The sequence below is a fragment of the Podarcis cretensis genome (assembly GCF_951804945.1).
Source record: "Podarcis cretensis genome assembly, chromosome: 3".
Lineage (NCBI taxonomy): Eukaryota > Metazoa > Chordata > Lepidosauria > Squamata > Lacertidae > Podarcis > Podarcis cretensis.
The window spans coordinates 82,694,674-82,717,619 of NC_137172.1; the positions used below are offsets into that span (position 1 = coordinate 82,694,674).

Here is a 22,946-nt window from a genome sequence, read left to right on the forward strand (position 1 = left end):
CTTATAACTAGCCAGACCATTGCTTCATCTAGCTCAATATTATCCACCCTGACTGGCCGTAGTTCTCCAGGGGTTCAGACAAAGAGCATTCCCAGCTCCATCCAGAGGTTTTAGGGATAAAACCTATGACCTTCTTGCATGCTCAACCACTAAGCTATGGCTCTGGTAAAGCTCATCTGAAAGCACTGCATGAGAATTTGACATGAGAAAATGTCAAAGAACAAAAAAGGTCACTGTTGAAGGCTATTAAATCAATTACCTTTTTGTTACAAAGCATACATATACAATTCTCATGACATTTTTACAGAAATAAGCTTAACACACCCCAGAATATTAAATGCTAGCTGGCAAGTTGCTTCCACTTTTTCTGAGCAACAGTGTGATGTCAGCAAATTTAGATCAAGGCAATTTTTGCTGAAATAAAATATGAAATAAGTAAACACATTAAAGTTATTTCCATGTGAACACTGACTTCAGTTTTGTATTTTTTAAAAAAACTACCGTTTATTAAAGTGAAGAAGATTTGGATTTTCACCACTCTAATTGTATTCAAGCGTATCTTATTTGCCATGTCTGTGGGCCTTTTCCTACATGATGTTTTGGAAGGGAACACAGACATCAACATGATATATCCAATAGCTGAGGGCAAAAGTGGGTTTTGGGGTCTGCACCCATACAATTTCCTAACAAACAAGGCCTCTGACTTACAAAATCAATTTTCCCAACTCTTCTGAGGGCTAACTTCTTTCTAACTGCCTAATGAACAGATAACTGCCCCCCCCCGAATAGATTGCTTTCCAAAAACTGGGGGGAGCTCCTGAATGAAGATACATCAACTATGATAGAATGATTGTTATTAAGGGTGGATGCTTGGCCAGTGATAGTGAGAGCAGGGCTCAGAGGGTAACCAATAGGGATTCCTATTTGCAGAAGGATGGGGAGGGGCATTCATACCCTATTCTGGACAATTTGTTGGGTTCTACAAAAGAACTATGATGAGAGGGGGCGGGGAGAAAGGGTTGTCAGGCAAATTGCCATTCATAAGTTGTCCACAAGTGCAATTTTGTGTCCCATCGTCTAAACACACCTGCGCTTGGTCTGGGTTGGGGGTGAGCAGTGAGGTGGCCAGATCTGCCAGGTACAAAATCATTCATGGTCATTAAAACAAAAAGGGGCTGTGAAGAGCTCCAAAAGGACCTCTCCAAATGGAATGGATGGTAAAATGCCCAATGTCATTCAACGTAAAGAAGTGTAAGGTGACAAACGGAGCAAAGTATCTTAATTGCACATATACATTTATGGGGTTTGAACTGGCAGTGACTGGGTCATAGCAGGTAGCCAGAATGTGGCAATCCAATGTGCAGTTGTAGAAAAAAATCCCATGCTACAGATCATTAGGAAAGAAAGTAAGACTAAAATTACCAATACCGTTACATTATACAAATCAGTGGTATGACTACATTTGGAATACTGCATACAGCTCTGGTCTCCTGAAAACAAGATAGAATCATAGAATTGTAGAGTTGGAAGGGACCCAAAGGTCATCTAGTCCAAACCCCTGCAATGCAGGAATCTCAACTAAAGCATCCATGTCAGATGGCCAACCAACCTCTGCTTAGAAACCTCCAAAGAAGGAGAGTCCATAACCTCCTGAGGGTGATATTATAATTAGAAAAGGTTCAGAAAAGGGCATCCAAAATTATCAAGAGGATAAGGAAAGGTTGCATTACTTCAGACTTTTCAGTTAAGAGAAAGGCCATGTAAGAGGAGAAATGATAGAAATGCATGGAATTATGTATGACATGGAGAAAGTGGGCAGAGGAGTTTTTCTCCCCGTCTCATAAAGCTTTGTCCTTTCTTTGGGCTTCCCACAGGAATAGGGTGGACATCCAACAAAGCTGAAGGTTGGGAGAATTCAGAACAAAGTACTGCTTCATAGTTAAGCTATGGTATTCACTCCCATAGGAGGAAGTGATGGCCACCAATTTGCATGGTTTTGAAAAAGGTCTAGACAAAATCGTGGAAAATAAGGCTATCAGTGGCTACTAGCCATGAAGGCTATGCTCCATCTCCATAATCAGAAGCAGAATGCTTCTGAATACCAGTTGCTGGAAACTGCAGGGGAGTGCTATTGTGCTCAGGTCTACCTTGTATGCTTCCTATGGGCATCTAATTGGCCACTGAGATAATAAGATGGACTAGACGGGCTACTGACCTGATCCAGGAAGCTCTCATGTTCTTACCCGTTTCTAGATCACACAGCATAAAAAAGGCTGAGACAACATTATGTGAGCTTGTTGGGAATGATGAACTTGAGCCCCTTCAGATGTTGTTCACCTACAAATTCCATTACCTCTAATCACTGGAGCTGGCTAGGTTTCATAAATGTTGGGAGTACCAACAGTATCTGGAGGGGCATATTAACAAACTCTTTTGTGGAGGGACAAAAAAAGAAAAAAGGAGGGCCTCTCCTTTCATGTTTGCCTCTTCCTCCTTTTAATCCCTCAAGTATTTTCATGAAGCAAGAGTGAGAGAAGTATGGTGACCAAACAATGCTTCTTGAAGAGTCCAGGCACAACCAGGGGGGTGGGGGGAGAGAAAGTGGTTACTGTTGCATATTTGTTCCTTTAACAGACATTTTAAAATTAGAAACAGGTATGTTATCCATACTTAACATTCAAATTCAACTTATCAAGTGAAATATGCAATAGTGATAACCTGCAGAAGATAAATTAGTCAGTTTTATCTACTATAGGCTTCACTGAAGTCTAACAATCAGTAAGAGAATCCATTTGACCCAACACAATTCAATCCTTTTCCAGCTGCATCAGCCATATATTTATATATGAAAAGGAAGTTGTGCTTATTTTTTTCTGGCTTGTGTGTACATGTACTCTTTATTATGGCAGTATCACACTTCTATTTTGACCTTGGTGACATAATACATTTAAGCAGGAACAAGTATTTTGAGCTCAAATACAAATCTTTACTGCTACCATGATGGCAAGTACTGGGTTGCTAATAATCTGTCTCAAACTGGTGTCAAGTGAAGGAATAAGTCTATGCTGGACCAGCTCATCATTAATTCCTCTTTCTCACCTACTGCTCCCTTGCTGTGCTGCTGGGAAAGAAGTTTTTGAGATACTAGGCAGAGCCTGAAGTCATTTGTTTGATGCCTCAGTAGCAGGGCCATCTTGAGTGAAGCTCAATATGGTGGATGAGACAGTGGTCTCTCTGCCTTAGTACTACCCTGCATCAACCTGATGTGCTATTAGTATATTTGCGTGCATGTAATGTAAACTTCAAATGACAAGGAAACTTAATTCTAAAAAAGGCAGAAGGAAACTTACATTTTCTACTGTAACTGTGAATGAGAAGAGAGGCTGTCATCTATTATGAAAGCTGTGTAATTATACTCGGAAGAGCACAAACTCTCATCTTCCATTGAAAAAGCAAATATTGTGTTTCTAATGCTGTTATAGTATATATTTTACAAAAGAGATACCAAGGTGGTAATATCAAAACAAGTAGTGTAAAAATGCATTCATTAAAAAAGACTGTTTCCAAAGCTGTGTTGTAGATGCTACCCTATAAATAAATCTAAATTTCAAAAACAAAAAGGACCTTTGTAAGATAACATGTATAAAACAAGAAATGAAATGTGATTTTATTTAAGGCAATACTGGGCTACTTCACAAATCACCACCTCAAAAATATACACTGCTCCACACTACTAATTTTCTATCACATTCACGATGGGTTATTCAATACCAAAATGTTGTTTAAAATCTTCAGTGTCAGCAAACTATTTAAAATTTACATTTCCATTATATTATGGAAGTGGAAGAATTTCGATCCAATTAAAAGCAATGCAAATGCAGTTATAGGAAAAAGTTTGAGTTAAGTACATATGAATACCATCCAAAGATATTGGATGTTTCAAGCTACAAACACAACTGTGTCAGTATGTATTTTAACCAATTAAGTGTGATCTGATCAATCTCTTCTCCTGTACACATATTTTATGCAAAACGAAACTGGATATGGTAGACTTACCTAGTTGTTACTTTAAAAAGTTTAAAAGAATATTTTAAAAACTGGATCACTTAGTTACAAATTAAAATTCTGAATATAAACGTGTCATTTAATATTTCAGACTTACAGACTGCTAACAGCAGCAAATGATTTACAATAATAAATATATACAAAAATGTATCTACAAATAAAAAGTACTGTTATATATGAGCTGTGACCCAGTGAAAAATACCACAGACAATACACAAATATTTGAGTCATGGAAAAGGACAAAAATCTGATAAAAAATTGAGGTTCTGATCAATTATTTACAAAACTGAAACAATGATTCTGTTCCAAGTCCCATAGGGATAAAAACAAAGAAATTTACATGACAACTGTCATGATTTTGCTAGGTTAAATCACTTCAACAGAAAACCTTAAGAAATAGTCTCATGCTCAATGGCTTCCTACTAAAATAAAATAAAAAATGCAGTACAGGTCATGTTTAGACATTAATCATCAGAACATAGAGTCCACACATATTACCCGATTATTTTGTAACCTCTGGATTTTTCTCCAAATGTCCATCAAGTCTTATCAGACTGACAATAGGTTTCATTTCCTGAAGCTGCTTCAACACAAGCTCAGTGCAATTTTTAAAAGTCTTATCTAAAACTATTTTTACAGTACCGCTACACTGAAATTGTGATGGGTTAGCAAACTGTACAGAGATTTCACTTTCAGAACATGATCGTGTTCTTGCAAACGAGGACTTGTCATTAGATTTTCTTGAGTTTGAATGAGAACCTTTTCTGGTTCCACAGCTATTGCAGGCTGTATCTGTAGGTTTCTTTTGCTTCACTGCAGACTCTTCAAGGAACTTGAGGAAAGATACTTCAAATCCCATAGGCTTAAATGAACTCCAGTCAAAAGATGCGGATTGCTCTTCAGCAGTTTGAACAGCGACAGCCGTTTCCTCCTCTCTCCGTACACTACTTACTTCAACAGCTAAGACTTCTTCCTGTTTCTCAACTTTCCGCTTTTTAATCTGAGGATTTTTTTCTTTGTTTGCTCTTTTTAAGTTACCATTTACGTTTTGCTTTTCCGAAAGGGAAGAACTAGTTTCTTGGCAGTCATTATTTACATCAGAAGGCGGCTTTCCATGATTCTCTGAACTTGTGAGGTCCTCATTAACAAGTTTGGTAATGAACATTTCTGCAAGCTCATCCACTTCATCCTTCTCACTCTTCTCAGGTTCATTTTGTGCCACTGGTGTAGAGGCTCTCAAGTCCTCAGGGGTTTCAGACAAATGTGGCGGCAATTCTGCATCACACGTTTTGTCCTCAATTGCCTCATTTTGTGAAGATACTTCTTTCTCCATTAAATCAGGATGTTTGTTTGAGACAATTAGGATATTTCTGTGTTTTGATGTATATGCTTTAGACAACTTGTGACATTTATAATGTCTAATTATATTATTTTCACTTGTGACAACTGACGAACAGCCTTCTATCATACATGGATATTGTGTGACCAAAGTGCTTGAACATTCTGATAAAGCATCATGCCTACTCTTTATTGAGTACACATACTTCCCACATTTCAAAGTATATGCCTTATTTTCATGGATCTGGCCCATTTTTGAGTTCTTGTTTTCTACAATTATAAGTTTCCTTCGCTTAGTCCTAATTGATATTTTGTTTCCATGCTTTCCTGCCCTATATTTTAATCCTTTATGCTTAATTTTCATGGTTTTTTCCTGATTAGCCTTACTTGAAATATTTTCCTGACCTGGTGTCAAGAATCGCCTCGGTCTTATCAGATGATCTTTATGCCTGTCATTATGCTTATTAAAAATATGTCGTAGGAGATTAGACCTTGTTGCATAAATACGATCACAGCCTTCACAATCACACTTGTACATGCCATCCTCTGTTTTTGTTTGTTTTATCTTTATTCCATGATCCACTTCTAAATGAGTAATATAATTAATATACATTGCAAAGGATGACTTACATTCAGACTGATCACAAGGGAATCTTCCAACATCCAAGGCTGACTTCATGCTTCCAATTTCCTCAGGAGTCATTTCATGAAGCTTCATGTAGTGCTGAATAAGACTAGTGACTTCCTGAAATATCCTTGAGCAATTTCTCACCTCACATCTGAATTCTTTTACAACTACATTTGTTTCAGTTTCATCACAGTCTTCTTCTTTACAAAACTCCTCATCTTTACTCGGTTCACTTTCTTCTTCTCCTTCCACAGAGAAGGAGGGCAGATCAGATTTGTGTACAGCTTGATAATGAAGAATCAAATTCTGCTGTATTGTAAAAGCAGCAAAACAACCTGGATGTACACATCTGTAAGGTCTGTAGGGACTATAACTAGTAGGAAGTTCTAAAGTTTTACATGCTGGTTTGGGGTGTTTTTTCTCTTTTTCTTTCCTATGTCTTCTAATTTTGCGTACTTTGGGTTGTACCTGTATGTTTTTTAGTGTGGCAACATTATAAAGTTCAGGAGGAATGGTAACCACTTGTGGTGGTTTTTCCATTTTTTCAGAAACATCTGGTGTACTTTCTGGCACCACCTCCTCTGGGATCACCCTCTCTGGCACCACTATTTCGGGCACTTTCACAGATTCTATACATGCTTCTTTCTTTATTTCAAGATCTTTAGTCAATTGTGCTTCCTGTGCACTTTCCATTAGCACACAAGGTATACTCTTTAGTTCAACAGGCCTTGGTGTTAAGTTTGCAGTTTTGTTTTGGGATCTTCTCCCATAGGGTCTTTTTAGTTTTAGTTTTACCATTTCCTCTGTTGTAAAGTGATGTACCAGCTGACAGTGGGCCCGGAGGTTAGAATTTCTTGTAAATGTTTTTGGACAGGTAGCTACAACACATTTAAAGGGTGCATATTTCAACTGGTGTTTCTTAATTTCCAGTATCATTTCTGCAGTGTATTGATGTATTTTGCTGTAGTGTTTAAATAATGCATCCTTGGTCATAGCACTGTAACTGCAGCTTGGGGCCTGGCACATAAAAGGTTTATGGGCTTTTTCACTGAACCGATTATGCGTTTCTGAAGGTGGCTGGACAGAAGTGCTCTCAGTTGTTACAAATGGAACAAGAATCTGTGGTAGTGAATCTGCTGGAAGACAATGAATTATACTGTCAAACACTTGACCTGAAGTTTCACTTTCTAACTTCAGCTTTTTCAGACCTTCTAATATTTCCATAATCTGAATATCATCTTTGTGAGAGGTGTCATACTTAGAAGGGCTAATTTTATCAAGGGTGACATTCTGTATGTCTGCTATGTGTTGCGCAAGGTTGGATGGTTGAACAGTTTGTGAGGGGTTTTCTGATGTACACTCAGGAGTACTGATTTGCTGACTCTGCAATGACTCAATTGACACTTCCTGGTTTTCCATTTTAACTTCTACCATCTGAGAGTTCATAGCTGTTTTAATTATTTCAAGGGTCTTCTCAAAGTTTTCAATTACATTCTGCTCTGAAATCTCCAAATTGGAATTTTCCTGAATGCAGGAATCTAGAGTGACCTGAGAGTTGTCATTTTCAGATTTCACTGATAAGCAAACTGTTTCTTCATGAGTGTCATGACTAGTATTAAAGTTCTTTTTGACACTGGCAATTAACTCGCTGTCCACATTGCTCAGTTTTTGTGTAAGGTTTTCCATTAACACTTGAGACTCATATTTTGTCAATACATTTGACTGGAGATTCTCTGTCGATATTTGCACATTTTCTTCAGCATTTCTGGCTAAAAGCCCCAATGTTGACAAATCATTAATTACTAATTTCTGTGAAATGTCAGCAGCAGCTTTCTTCTTTTTCTTCGAACCACCGACCCCCTTTTTCTTTAAGTTACTCAATTCTGAATTTTTGATGCTGCTTATGACTGAAATACGTGAAGTATTATTTCCAAAATTATGTGCTGTGGCAGTAGAATTAGAAACCAAGTTGGAACATAAGCCATTTTCAATAGTCTTAAGTATTAAGTCATCTGGAAATACTGGTAAGCTGTTGCATTCTTCTACTGAGGAAATTTTGGTGTTAATTGTTCTGTTTTGGTCTGATAGCAAGGTAGTTGGTAATGAAGGTGACACACCTGGATTTGGCAAAACTGTTGCATTTATTTCAGTAGTACCAGTGATACAGCTAGTTGTAATTACATGTGGTAATATTTCTGTAGAATCAAAAGTACTTGGAATGCCTGCGGTTTCCAAGGCCTGTTTGATAATTTCATTTCCTTCTTCATTTTCACTTGCATTGAAGGTAGTCGTATTAGTCCGTGGAAACAAGTTCTGGAAAAAAGCAGTTGACCGATTTTCAGTAGCCAGCAGCTGAAGGAATGATGGCTCTTTAAAACACACTTCTGGATTAAAAGTTGGCTCCTGTTGCTGCTGTAAGCTCAATGCATTTGAAGAAAGAATCATACTGGCAAGAAGAGAAGATTGTCCATTAAGCTGTAGAGCTTCATGAGAAATTTCCGATTCATCTAGGGGCTTACAATAGGAGCGTTTAGACAGGTGGCCACCAAGTGATCTAGGATTAGAAAAAACCCTATAACATCGACTACAAATAAATTTGCCATCCCTGATTATTGCTGGCCATTTTGCCCGCTTGTTACGCTTTGGCTTCTTTTCTTTTCCATCTGGATCTCGCCTACGAACCTTTTTTGCTTTTTCTGAAACAAGGAGTTGCGGAGTGGTTTCACTGAAGTTACTCTCATTATTTACTTGTGAAGGGAAGAGCACATCAACACTTTCCTCTTTTGTAAAAGCAGAGTTATTGTTTCCTTCTAGGGAGGAAAAGTGACTGGTATTGTTCTCCATTTGCGAGAAAACAGAACTCGGACCATTATCAGCAAGAGAAGGAAAGAGAGAAATTGGACCATTTTCTGAAGGTAAAGGAAGGAAAGGATCTGAACCACTGTCAATGTTCAGAGGCATAACTGGTTTTTCTAGTTCGTCCAGCTGTGAAGGTAAAGTTGCACTGGACAAACTTCCCAATTGTGCACCTAATGTATTCTCTGTTTCACTTTTAATATGGGATGATAGACCTATATTTATAACATTTTCCATGTTGGGTAATAGGGAATTAGTCATACTTTCCAGACGTGTTGGAAAAAGGGCGTTAGACAGCTGCTGCAGTTGGCTTGTACAAGGGGGATTTGAAGTGGTCTTGGCTTGTTGAAGAAAAGCATCACTAGTAGATACTTGTGATGGTAAAAAATAAACAATTTTGCTATCATTTGACAGGTTTTGCAAACTGCTTGTTTTTTTACTCCTTTTATTCTTGCGCTGCATCTTAAATGCAGCATATTGATCAGGATGGGCTGTCTTCATGTGTTTGCCAATGCTTTGGCAAGAATTGTAAACTCGAGTACATCCATCAACTTGGCAAGTGAACTTCTGAACTGGAGCTGCCAGTGGTATGACTGGAACAAATGGAGTGCCGAGGTTGCTCTGGGTTGGAGCAAGTGCAATCCCTTCTAAAGTCTTTAGAGGCAAATTATAAAAATTGGGAGCAGTCTTAATGCTCTCTTCCATCTGAAGTTTGGGAGAGAGTAAATTTTGACAGCCTACTTGATTCGGCATGAAGGACATAAGACTTATCTCTTTTTCAGGGCTTTTTGATGCAAGAACTTCAGGTTCAAGTTTAACTGAATGCATGGAAACTGTTTGGGACTCACCAACACAGTCATGTTCCTTTCCTTCCTGGGACACTGCAAGATCATTACAAGTATCTTCAACTGTTGGACATAACTGTTGGACTACAGATGCACCAGTATCTATTTTATTACTCAAAGCAGGTAATTTACCTTTTCTTGCCATGTTTTCTCTAATTCTTTGGCCTAGAAGAGGCATCAAAACACTGCTGGCCACAGCTACCGGTTCTGCCTTTGCAGGAGGAGCAGGTATAGGTTGCTCCACACTTTCTACAGAGATTGAATTAATCTGTTCCAGTACACTAGCTGGCATTTTTGTTCCCTCAGTCCTGAGAGATTCATCTTTGTACTGATCTGAGACATAATTTTCTGCTTTGGCACAGATATTTATACCATTTTCAGGTGGTAAAACAAATGTTTCTTTTGGATGGATTTCTTCTGCATTCTCATTTTCTTCTAAAGGTTGGGAAGAATTATTCTCACCATCAGACAGCTGTATTTTTTCAGATGATTTAGTATGGTCTTCAATATGCTTTTCTAATTCATTTTGGGAGCGGTAAACTTTTCCACAACCTGCAAATTTGCAGGTGAAGGTATTATAGTGCTGTGCTTCATGATCATAAAGTAAGTATGCTTCTGAAAACACTCTCCCACATTTCGGAAACATACACTTTGCCTTGAAGAGTGGGTGCTCTTTCCGATGACTCAAAAGTTCAGCATAACTATTAAAGCTAGATTTACATTTCATCTGGATACAGATGTAGGGTTTGCTGCCACAATGCATCTGTAAATGATCATTGAGGTGGGTAACACTTACAAAATGGCGTCTACAGTACTGGCAAATGACTTTTTTGCTCTGCATTTCAAGAAACCGTTTAGCTTCTTCATTGTCTTTATGACCTTTCACATGTGCAATCAAATTTTTAAAGTATTTAAAGCCTTTCTTACACAAGCTAACAGGACATGTAAACTCATTGACAGGCAATGGTTTCTGAACTGGTGTTATCTCTGGAATGTAAGGTTTGTCTTTTTCAAAATTTTCATCATCAGAACCATCATTATCATTAAAAACAATGAAGTCTGCTGCATAAAGGCTGTTCTTTTTTATGTGCCGTTGTTCCTGCTTAACTACAGTATTGTTCTTCTTGTTCATACCAGTGGTTGCTGTTTTAGGTGGTCTTCCTAATTTTCTCAGTGGTTTCATTGCAGCCAGTCTCTCTTTACTAGACTTCTTAACGTGTAGTGTGACATGCGGAACAAATGTTTCTTTAGAATTAAAATTCTGTGCACATATCGGGCAACTATAGATTCCATCCTTGTAGTGTTTCTGTGCATGCCTTACTATTCTATGTCCAAGGAATTCTTTGTCACACAACACACAATATTGCATGTATGCTTGCCAGTTCCTGAATCTAGCAGATATGAACCCTCGCTCTCTCAGTTTCTTTATTTCTCGGTTTTTCTGCTTTTTATCTCTAATGCTTCTAAGTAAGTTTGTAGCTTCATCAAAACATCCAGAAAGTCCATTCACTAAAGTTTCTTTGTTTTCATCTTGGCAGTCCTCTGCTTTTTCATGCATTTCACTGTCATTCAGCTCATCTATTGATGATACAATTGATGCCTCTTCTCCCATCAATGCAAGACACTGACGTTTTAGCATTTTCCAGTCCCAAAATTCTGGATCGAAAGGCCATTGAGTTTTTAATACAAGTAAGAGCTCACAGCGTAATGAATTTGGTATTGGAAGGTTTTCTTCATCATATTTCTGGTCAGGCTGATTATATAGCATTTCAACAGCATAGTATGCATCCACATTTGGCTCGAGGAGAAATTCACTCAGTTGACAAGCACGTTTAACCTCCAAATCATCAGGCAACAAACAAGATATAGTCTTGCAAATGGAAATCTTGACCTCTGTATTCTCACTGGCTTCCAAACGCAATGCTTTCACACAAAGTTCAATGCACGTTGCAAGTCCAGCAGCATCGATCTGTAAAAGAGACAAATTAAAAAGTAATTTCAAACATTATGTAATGCTTACAATTGATTTCAGTAAATTCTATAAATGATTATTCAAACTCTTTCCCTTACATCTGAACATTAAACATACAATTAAAAAACCCATATTTTTGCATTAAATGGATAATGGTCTACATTTTGTCAAAATTAATCACTTCTTCCAGGAACAGTTATAGAATTCAGTTTTTGATTTATATGGTCCTGTTGCAAACTCTTGAAAAAACCCCATAATTATTAAGTGAAACCAGCAACTGCCTTACAATATATAGAAGCACAAAAAATAATACTGGGGAAAAGAGCAACTTCTTTGTCCTTAATTCAGTTGTGTCCCGCAAGGCTCAACATTTATCAGAGCTATTACCTGTAAATGCCATTCTCAAACATCTCTGGGTTGTATCCAGAGAAACGTAAGCATAAGGATGTTTGCATGAGAAGAATTTCCCAACCCAAATTGCAGCTACCTACATCCATCAAATAAAATGTTTCTGATGGCTGGAAGATGAGATGCTGGAATGGGAATGAATGAGCTGAAATCAGACAGCAGTATCATATAGCATTTCATGTGAAGGACACATGAAGAAAATCTACTTGTACAAATGTCCTCTTCTCTGGATCCAACCTAGTATCTTTAGCAACTCTTGGGCAGACATCGCTATACAATTTAAGGCAGAGTCAAGCAAACTAAGGTCCCAAACTAATTTTTTAATACAACTGACCTACTAAGACCTATTCCCTGGAAGAACTTCCACTTGCCCACATCATCCTGAAACAGGATGTGGAACTATCTCCCCTATACTTGTATTACCTCCACACTATAGGCTGTTCTGTTACAACTGTTTTATTATTTCATTGTTCCTTTGGTCTTGATTTCATGTTGGCCTGGTTTCTTGCTGTATTTTGATGTTTGCTTTTTAACAGTTGGAGGTTGTTTTGGTGCTGCTCTGCATTTGACTTTTTTTTCTTTATTTTGTTTAGCTGTTGACTTCTAAATTTTGAGCTGTTTTTATTTGTAACCTGGTTTACTGGCCTTTGGGCAGGAAAATAGCCTAGAAATATAAACATAACAGGAAAATAAATACTTTACCCAGGATGCTAGTGAAACAGAGTGAGCAAAATTTGGCTGTATTGTACCCAATGCAATCTTTCTATTTCTTAAAACTGATGTAGGAGTCAAGGCCATCTAGAATGGTCAAAAGCCACAAGCTCTCTCCCACAGATGGGCTCATCCTCCCTCCCTTTCTTTAAAAGATGTTCTAAGCAAATGTTAATGTTTTGGACATTTTTGACAGCCAGAGATACTAAGTGCAAAGTGCACACTGTCATGCCAGCATTCTCTGAGACAAGAGGAAATTATGCTTCACAGGAACTTCTGACTGCTAGTTTACGCATGCAGATACCATAGTTGGAAGTGCGAAGAACCGTATTTTCATAAGGTAGGTGCACTATACTTTGCAAGTCACTACCAAGTGGATTTCAATTCACAGCATCACGAATAACCTTACTGCACATCCTTACCTCTGAATTGATTACTTTAATTAGGAAGAAAATGTGGTACACTGTCTTTGTTAACACAGAAAGTTGACGACATCTCTCTAGATATATTTGTACAGAAGGCTCCACCCTTTGCTGTAGTTTGCTCCAGAAGAGTGTCAGTTCCCTGAAAATCAAGATTTACAAAGTTTATACTAACATTGAAACACTGTAGTCACTAGAAGCGGGTGTGTGTCTTTTTCTCCTTTTTCCACTGCTGCTGGAAGGAAGTGGGAATTTCAAAATGGCACACTTCCTCCTGGCAGAATGGGATGAAAGACTTTCTCATCTTCTCACCCTCTCACAGTGGATTGGGGTGAGCTGTGAGAGATGTGGAAGGATGGGGATTCACAATGGGGAGGGTAGTGTGTTGGCAGGGGTAGCAAGTGGGCAGGGGTGGAGGGAGGGGGTTGGGAGTTGGCAAGCAATGCAACAGAGGTGGCAGCCCCATGCCCTATAAATGAAGGTAAACAATTGCTAGTATGGCACCTTGGGAATTCCCTGCAGCTTCTACTTACTGGGATATTTTGGAAACAGTTGGAATACAAAGAAAAACAATAGCTTCAGAGGCAGCCTACCTGCATTATATTTTGGCCAAAAACAGGAGAAAGATTACAGTACATTTAAATGAAGTACACTTCTATTTATATAAGAGAACTGTTTGACTTAAAGTACCCTAAACTATGCCTGGACACATGGAAAGCAAGTCATTCTTTCTGAATACTTAAAGATGGGGAAATTGGCTTGCTTAATGCATCTTGAGCAGCATTAAACTAAGAGTGATTTACAATCCATCATTCTTGAACTTGTGATTGAAATCTTATTTTAATAAAATTTACAGAAAAATCCTGAATGTTAAATGTGCTAACATTTTCATGACTAAGCATTTCATTCCAAGTATTATATTTTCCCACTTAACACTCAATATCTATCTTATACAGATATAAATGGTAAGGAAACACGTTTCAGCGTTAAATATGCTCTGGTTTATGTTCACAAGGAGCAGTCTACTAGTCATTTCACTGCATAGTACTTGGAAATGTGCTGGTATAATAAAATCTCACAATGATGAGGTAAGAATTTTAGATATATTAACTTAACTTCTATTACATCAGTCTGCTAAGAGCTGTAGAATTTGGTTCCTACAGAGGTAAAACTACGGTTGCTTTGTAATATTTGATCTCCTATCTGATCCTTAATTAGGATAAATTATGGACACCAATGGCACTAGCTATCACAAGTTATGACAAAATACTCAATTTTATAATATTTCTGTTCCATTACTCCATTTGTATATTTGCTGTATAATATATTCTAACTTATAGGGACGCAGGTGGCGCTGTGGGTTAAAGCCTCAGCGCCTAGGACTTGCCGATCGAAAGGTCGGCGGTTCGAATCCCTGCGGCGGGGTGCGCTCCCGCTGCTCGGTCCCAGCGCCTGCCAACCTAGCAGTTCGAAAGCACCTCCGGGTGCAAGTAGATAAATAGGGACCGCTTACCAGCGGGAAGGTAAACGGCGTTTCCGTGTGCGGCTCTGGCTCTGGCTCTGGCTCTGGCCAGAGCAGCGATGTCACGCTGGCCACGTGACCCGGAAGTGTCTCCGGACAGCGCTGGCCCCTGGCCTCTTAAGTGAGATGGGCGCACAACCCCAGAGTCTGTCAAGACTGGCCCGTACGGGCAGGGGTACCTTTACCTTTACCTTTTATATTCTAACTAACATAGTTCAAAGGATTCAAACCTACCATGCACAATACATCTCTCCCTGCTGCAGTTGACGAGATAAAAATGCTGCACATAAAATAAGAGCACTCTTTTCATCTCCTTCAGATTCTAGATTACAGATCATTTCTAAAGCATCTTTGCAGTCTATAGCTGCAATCTGAAGAGTGAGGGAAAAAAGATTAAGTAATTTGTTTTCAGTTAAAATATTAAATCCGATTACATCAAAACATGCATAGTACATATCAGCAGTTTAAGCAATTGCTTTAAACATTGACAGTCTATGTAAAAACCATGATTATTTTTCAAAAATAAAAAAATCTAATTTGTACAGTTTATACATTACATAAATCATCTCAATGATCTCCTAAATTTATACACCAGCATCTTCTATTACACTTATCCAGAGAGACTGAAAATACTGCTAACACAGACAAAAACACTTAAGTCTCTATGTATATGTTTTACTAGTTTATGGGAGGAATTTAACGTCACACTCTTCTGATCCTTCTGTCAGTGCAAGCATTTCTGTTTGCCAAACAGAATAACCTCTCCACCTTCTGAGTACTGTTCTGGGGATTTGCCTTACCAACACACATGGGTGGGCAGAGGGGAAAAGCCCCACTGTGCAAGCTAAATGTTTTGTGCAGGGCTTCTGCTGATAGGTCTTGTTGGGGAAATCCTACCCTATGTTTGTAAGGACCTGGACAAATCATTCCCAAATATAAAATAATCCAAGTGAAAGGACTCCAGGAACCAAAGGACTTAATTTTGGTTAAGAGACTGGGAGCAACCTCTTGGCTTCAGCAAGTTCATGAACTGCCTTCCTTTCCTTATACAGTACTAGAACCCCTTTCTTCTAACCCTTTTCAACTTTAACAATACTGCAGCAGAGCATCTGCGCTGAGATCAATGCCAGCCATGGTTAAAGGATTTGAAGGTAGTCAAAAGCTTAGCATTCACCAGGTAGTGTGGTTAATGCTGAAAGAGGAAGGGCATTTTAAAAGATATTAATGCCAAATGGAGTCATTTTGTCATTTCTCTTCAAAAGCTCGAACAAGGCTGTCAGTTCCTTTCTGATTACTGCCAAAGAGGGTCTAACAGATATGAATGTTTCAAAGACTGACCACTGAGCATATTTAATTACCCCTTATCTTAAGAGCTTCCATGAAAACCTTCATCTCCCAGAATTATTCAAAACCATGAATTCCCTCCTAACCTTTCTATGCCCAATTGTTCCAATTTAAAGGCCATTATACCCAAATACTGGGTACTATACATTAACGAAAAGAACCCCATATAATAAAATATGGCAAACACCTCAACAATTCTTTTTTAAGGGATAAGAGTCAATGGGTGGAATTAAATATACCACCAATGAGAATATTTCTGCTTGCCAGATGAAACAATCTTCCTTCTCCTCCCTGCCATGCTGTTCTGGGCATTCTCCCAACTCTCCAGGGAGGATCTGGGGCAGGTACAGGGGAAGAGAGGGGGAAAGCTCCACTGAGCTAGCTGGAGTCCTTGTGCTAGCTTCCATGAATGGGGTAGTTGAATCTGGCCCAAGATGTTTTATACCTTACAGTTTGCACTGACTCAAGCTTAACTGTTCTAGAACACAAGTAATTCTTTCTTCAGAGAATGTTACAACATGCACTTCTGAACCATGTTTCCCAATACTCTTATTACTGATGCTTTGAGAAAGTCACAAGGCATATTTCTAAAACATACTTACCTCCTGCATTAGCTTTTCATTTGGTGACCCAGAACAAAGGCAGACTAGATAGGTTTGCTTAAAACTGCCTTTGCTGCTGATTTCTGGATTGTCAGAGCACACTTTTGCCAGGGCAGTTGCTTGAGTTAACTGCTTTGTTTTCATCAAATGCTTAATGCGCACATCCAGTAGCATAGGGCCTTCAAAGGTTAAAAACTGATTCACTGAAAGACAATTAGACATATTGTTAGCTCACCATGCAGTAAGTGTTAACACAGGTCTACATACCAGTATTTATCATGAAAGGCAAAGGCACTAACTGTTAGAAGGATTTTGAAAGGGCCCAACTTGACTACAGTAAACCTATTTCAATTTTAAAAAAGCAAGCCAGAGTTTCAATTCTTCCCTCTGATCATCAATGGGGTTAAGAGCTTGGACATGATTTCACTGCTGTACATTCCCTCCTCAATCCCTCTCACCATAAGAGTATAGAAGCTCCTGTTCTGTCACCAGTTATCATGAAAAGAGAAGTAGAAACATGGCTAAGGGTGTTCATAAACCCAAATTCTACCTTGATTCCTTCTCAGGGACAACTTCTGAACAAACCCTATGATATACCAACTTTTCCTAATTATGTTATGGGAAATAAGTGAGATTACCTTTTTTGCAGTAATATTATTTGTATTTCAACATAATTTACTTCAGAGAACACAAGTTATAATGAGGGGAGAGGGGGCTGAACAACCTTCTTAATGAACAATTTATACTGGATGGTGTCAAGGTAAGATTTCATTCGGCACACAATTGTACAAATATATGACTACAGGATTGGTAGAACCAACAAATAATCCTAATAAATAAGACCACAAACTAGTCTGCAATTATGTATTTTTTTATAACAGGAGAGGGACTGGAGGGACTACAGAGGGAGACAAAGAAGTATTTCCTTCCTGCAACAATTCGTTGTATTTTTATGCTAAGCACTAGATTCTGGCACCCTTCTTGGTTTCTACACTGGGCGCACGGTAGGAACAGTGTTCCATTCCTCCTCCACTAGCTCGTTCACTGCACGGAATTCCATGCACCCTCTGACATGCAGTTCCTTATCACCTATGGCTCTCAAGCTAGCACTTACAAAGAAAGCTGCAGCAATGAACATATATAAGAGCCAGTGCCAGAGCGTGGGGGGGGGGGACGGGGGACGGACGACAGGACGGGGAGGGTTGCAGCTCCAGACACATTTCTTTTGAGGGTGTGCAACTAGGCACCCCCACAACAGGTTCCCTCATCGAAGGAAGCCGCACCCAAGCCCAGCCTTTGGGATTGGGGAAGCGAGGGCAGCGGCTCCTTCTCTTTAGGGCCACTCCAGGGCCAGCTGAGAGGGATCTGGCACATGAGGGATCTGCGGAAACAGCTTCTTTGTGTGGTGGCCCAACGCAGCAAGACACCCCCGGGGTCAAGCTTGACCAACAGGCGGAGGTGTTGGAGAGGTGGTGGCAACACCCCTTTCTATCACTGGGTGGCAACATCCTTGTGCAACAGCCCAAAGCCAGTCGCAGTGCGAGTGGAGGGTAATGCACACCTATGTGAACAAGTGAAGTGATGAACTGGGGTGCACGCTGCAGTGGGACCAAATTGTGACCCACCTTGAAACCCACCTGGCCAGGCTAGGTTCCATCAAGAGAGACACTCCAGATATATTTTAAGTTGCACATATGAGAACCAAATTTAAAATTGTTTAAAAGGTTTTTTTAAACAAAACAAAACAAAAACAGAACCTGATTAAAACCTACTTGTTTTTCTCACATGCGCACACACTAATTTTTATATTTACAAAGAGATTTTAGACACTGGTCTTTAGAAGAAGGGTAAAATGAGAGAGAAATTGGAGAAGAATCCAGATGGCTTTATATATACAATTATGACTCATCTATAGAGTCTAAAGGTAAAAAACCAAAATAAATCAATAAAGCTAGGATGCAAAAGTTAATTAAAAAAGATCCACCAAAAAGGTTAAGGAAATAGATTAAAATCAATGTCACTGCAGCCTGTCTGGATTAAGTAGCTTTATAATATGAAAACAGATATTCTTGCAGATAAATTAATCGTTCTAATTACTTTTCGGAGCAAGCTGATGAAATGGGACGAAAGAGGCAGATTCAGTATTATTACGGCTACAAAAAGACAATTGTGATTTATGATTCAGAGGTCAATCTCATCTGAATTCAGCCATGAATTATTTACAAAGATACTTTCCAGTATAATAATATTATATTATATATTATATAATAATAAATAATATTTTTAACTAACACACTGATTAAAAGCAGGCTTTATCAGTGATATCCACTGAATGATAATACAACTCACAACAATAATTTCAAATACAAGAAACAAACACATTTTATACTATCTTCCAACATTAGGTACATTGCTAGGAATGCTCTTTACAACTTAGGAAAGAGACTTAAATGCAATTACTGAATATCCCTATAATTCAAATTTCAGAAGCCAGAGAATAAAATGTATTCATCAACAGACAAACTTGCCTTTTGTCCGTTCTTGTTACTGAATCTCAGGCACATAAAAAGGTATAAACTCAATATTAAGTGTTAAAATTACTACATCAAAACACACAATACAGTATCAGTCCAATGCAGCTAAGCACTGGCTTACATTCTAGAACATTACTACATTAATGCTGCAAAGCAAGAAAGCTTCACTGATAACAATGAGGCGTACTTTCAATTAGACTTGTTTCAGACCAAACTGTAAGGTGATTGAATTTTCCACTTTTAAATGTGAAAGGCAAACAGGGCGAAACAACAATATGTGATCAGTAACTGCCCATTAAATATTTAACACCAATGTATGTGTGAATCAGTAAAGACCAGTTAATATTTACAACTAGTATTTATACCTTAACTATGTACTTGTATTTTTGTTATAAAGCCTTCACAATTAAGTTTCTAAATTTTGTAAATTAAAATTGTGAATTATATCGTAACTTAAAATGATCTATTCAGCCAATCATTATCTTCATGTTTTTGAAAAGTGAAACAGTATGTGCATTATTTTCCCATACCATTTAAGAAAGACAAAGTTTTAACTTAAGTGAGCATGGAAAGCAATTGTAACTTTGTAATTTTGGAAGGGTCAAACAAATATGTAACAGGCAAAAACTTATTAGTAACAGTCTTCAATAAGTCTCCCTATACTGACTTGAAATGTTTTGGCAATGCTTTCCAAAACCAAATGTCAAGGTATATTTTTCATTAACTGCAGCAGCAATTCAACGAAGTGATGTGCCTGCATGGGAATGGTGAGAGAGCTACATGTACATCTAGTTTTGTTTGATGTTTTGGTACAGCAGTCCCAATGGCAGAAGAGAAGCCTCTTCTTATACTGAACAGTGACTTTGGCAATGACAACAATTGTAGTGAATACATGTACAGGCAACTCATTGCTTGCGCAGGAGTTGTGTTCTGGGCCACCATAAGCCCGTTCCACCTCCATTCCAGGGCCAAAAATGATGCGTACATTGGTGGTTGTGCGTCAATTGGACACACACAAAATGGCACCACCTATAATCCTACTCAGGTTGCACATGTAGTTCTCCCCGACAATCATATACTGCTTCCTTGATTTGCAGCCTTAATTTTTAATAGACACTTATAGCTTGCTCAACTAACAGCATTCCTCGATCTGGAGCCCTCCAGATGTTTTTGGAATGTAACTCTCACCAGCCCCAACCAACACCGCCAGCAGTCAAGGATGATGGGAATTGTCATCCAAAACATTTAGAAGGCACAAGGTTGAAGAAGGCTGACATAAAATAAGGCACTGGGCTAAATAAAACATACTCAGAAAATATGTATGTTTGGAGGGTTCCCAAATTAGAGAAAAAAATGGGGAAGGTAATTGGATAAAGATAAATAAATAAAATTATTAAGACAGTTTTGGGATGATGAGGAATAAAGAAAAAGAAAATAGGCAAATAAAGAGCAATGAAACAAAGCAGTAATGAATGAATATGGCTGATAGTGACTTGGGACAACAGAACACTTTAATTACTTTCCCTTGGTATAATAGAGTCCATGTTTGTAACCCTGTCTTGTTCAGCCATTATGTCTATGTTATAAATAGTTCCAGTTGCTACCTTCAACTACAATTTTTGGTACCCTCGCCCATCTGACTGGGTTGCTCCAGCCACTCTGAGTGTCTTCCAACATATATAAAAACATAATACAACATTAAACATTAAAAAACTTTCCTATACAGGGCTACCTTCAAATATTTTCTAAATTTGTGTAATTAATTATCTCCTTGACATCTGATGGGAGGATGTTTATTTATTTTGGTTTTATTTTATGTCTGTTTTTGTTGAACAGTGATCTATAATTCTATGTGGACTATGTATATTGTCATCAGATTCTGTTTGATAACACTGTGTTTTGCAGAATTTTGAATAAACGTTTCTTTAAAATTAAAATAGAAAAAGAGAGTAAACTATCAGGATCACTTAAAAGAATGCAAATGAGACACAAAATTGCTTTGTTTTGCCACTATTAAACCATTACTTTATAATCACTAAACAAAAAACCAGACAATGTTTATATTGTAGCAAAACTGCTATGTTTCAGAACTTTTAACACAGCTATATTCAGACATTAAAATGTCTTGCAAATTTACTGTGTCATATCCACAGAAAAACCTTGAATTGCTTTATAGAAGCTCTTTAAGCACTGTTCTTTGGAGAACAGATGTTGATGCATCACCCTGTTCTTGTATGCTCTGTGTTCTTTGCTAGTTCTGCTAGCAGTGCTCACTTGAAAATGCCGGACATTGATGCTGTTTTGCCTTTGTGCTACACATCCACTCCTATTTATCAGCTTTGCATTGTTTCTGGAGTTTTGGTGCCAAGTGAATAGAACACAAGCGTGATTTTTTTCAATCATGTCAGTCACTAGCCCCTGCCCCCATTCCTCTGAAATTTTGCACGCTCCTTTCTTATAGGCATCTCTATGATATATGCCATTTTAAAAAGTAGTTGTTCACAAAACCACAGGGCGTAAAGCAAACCACCTTTAGTTCTCTCTGTCCCCTCAATCGAGTTTACAGGTGGCTAATACACAAACCTTTGTCCGCAATTTGGCAGGTTTCTTACCTAGGCTTACCTAGCTAATCCCCATGTCTACAATTTTTAGACCAAGTGTCCACAACACACTCCCATCCATTTGATCTAGGGAACCACCCAATAACAATGTCTCAGTCTTATGTAGATTGTCAGTTTATTGGCTCTTGTCCAGTCCATTACTAAGGCAAGACAACAGTCCAGTGTATCACGTCTTGGTTTCAGTATCTGGTCTGGGTACAAACTGTGGTTAGTAGTAACCATCATTTGCCTGAGTCAAGCAATGTGACATTTAACTCTTGACACCATGGCAGGGGCGGGGAGAAGAGCAGCCTGTCTCAGTTCACAATGGCGCTCCTGATAATCAAATCATACTTTGAGAAGTTACTCCATGTTATGAGATTAGAGTAACTGCCTCACTTTGCATATTTAATTGTGCAACTTATTAAAATCAGCTTAAGTTTTAAAAAAAGATAATGACAAGCTAAGTAAGAAATTAGAATATATTTTCCTAAACTAAGCAACACAGGCGTGCTTTCTTAACAAGAAATGCACACACAGGCCATTGTGAAATCTGGGAGAAAGTTATTTTAATAACTAGAAATGACAGTTCTGTATATGCAAAGGTTTAGTACTGTTCATTGTTAAACACAAAATGATGCATGTATTCAATGTTCATTTTCCATGCCCAATCCAAAACATTCATATTCTTTTCCATCTTCCACATGATTCAGTGACTAATTACATTTCTTATTTTTTAGCCTTGCTCTTCCACCCACGGTCCCTAATAATCCTTTAAACCACAGTGTTTATCATTTCAGGTAACCTGTCTTGCATTAACAGAGGAACATTCTCTGCTATCACTGAAATAAGATACGGAAGGACCTTGAGGTTTAAAAAAATGTCCATTTTTAACTCATGAATCGGAACTGAACGTCACATTAATATTATTAACATCTGGAGTTTTAATGTCAAGGTTTTAGTTTTCCTCTTGCAAATCCACAGCAACCTTTAATTTCACGGTACAGTTAACCTGTGAGCAAGGATGATCACAAGACCAAGTTATGCTACAAAAACACAACCATAACACAAATAACACAGTCAATGCAGAAACAAGATC

At 38.2% G+C, this 22,946-nt stretch overlaps 1 protein-coding gene across 2 annotated transcripts in view; it reads right to left on the reverse strand.

Moving 5' to 3' along the window:
* Positions 1 to 3,641: 3,641 nt before the first annotated feature.
* The window catches only part of ZNF292 (zinc finger protein 292), a 31,242-nt gene continuing 11,937 nt past the window's right edge, over positions 3,642 to 22,946 (reverse strand). For both annotated transcript variants that reach the window (XM_079970276.1, XM_079970277.1), the window contains 4 exons: positions 16,714 to 16,916; positions 15,002 to 15,138; positions 13,246 to 13,387; positions 3,642 to 11,701 (listed from right to left, as the gene is read on the reverse strand). In XM_079970276.1, the coding sequence (XP_079826402.1) occupies positions 4,568 to 11,701; positions 13,246 to 13,387; positions 15,002 to 15,138; positions 16,714 to 16,916 (7,616 nt within the window). In that variant the 3' untranslated portion in view covers positions 3,642 to 4,567. The remainder of the gene's footprint in view (positions 11,702 to 13,245; positions 13,388 to 15,001; positions 15,139 to 16,713; positions 16,917 to 22,946) is intronic.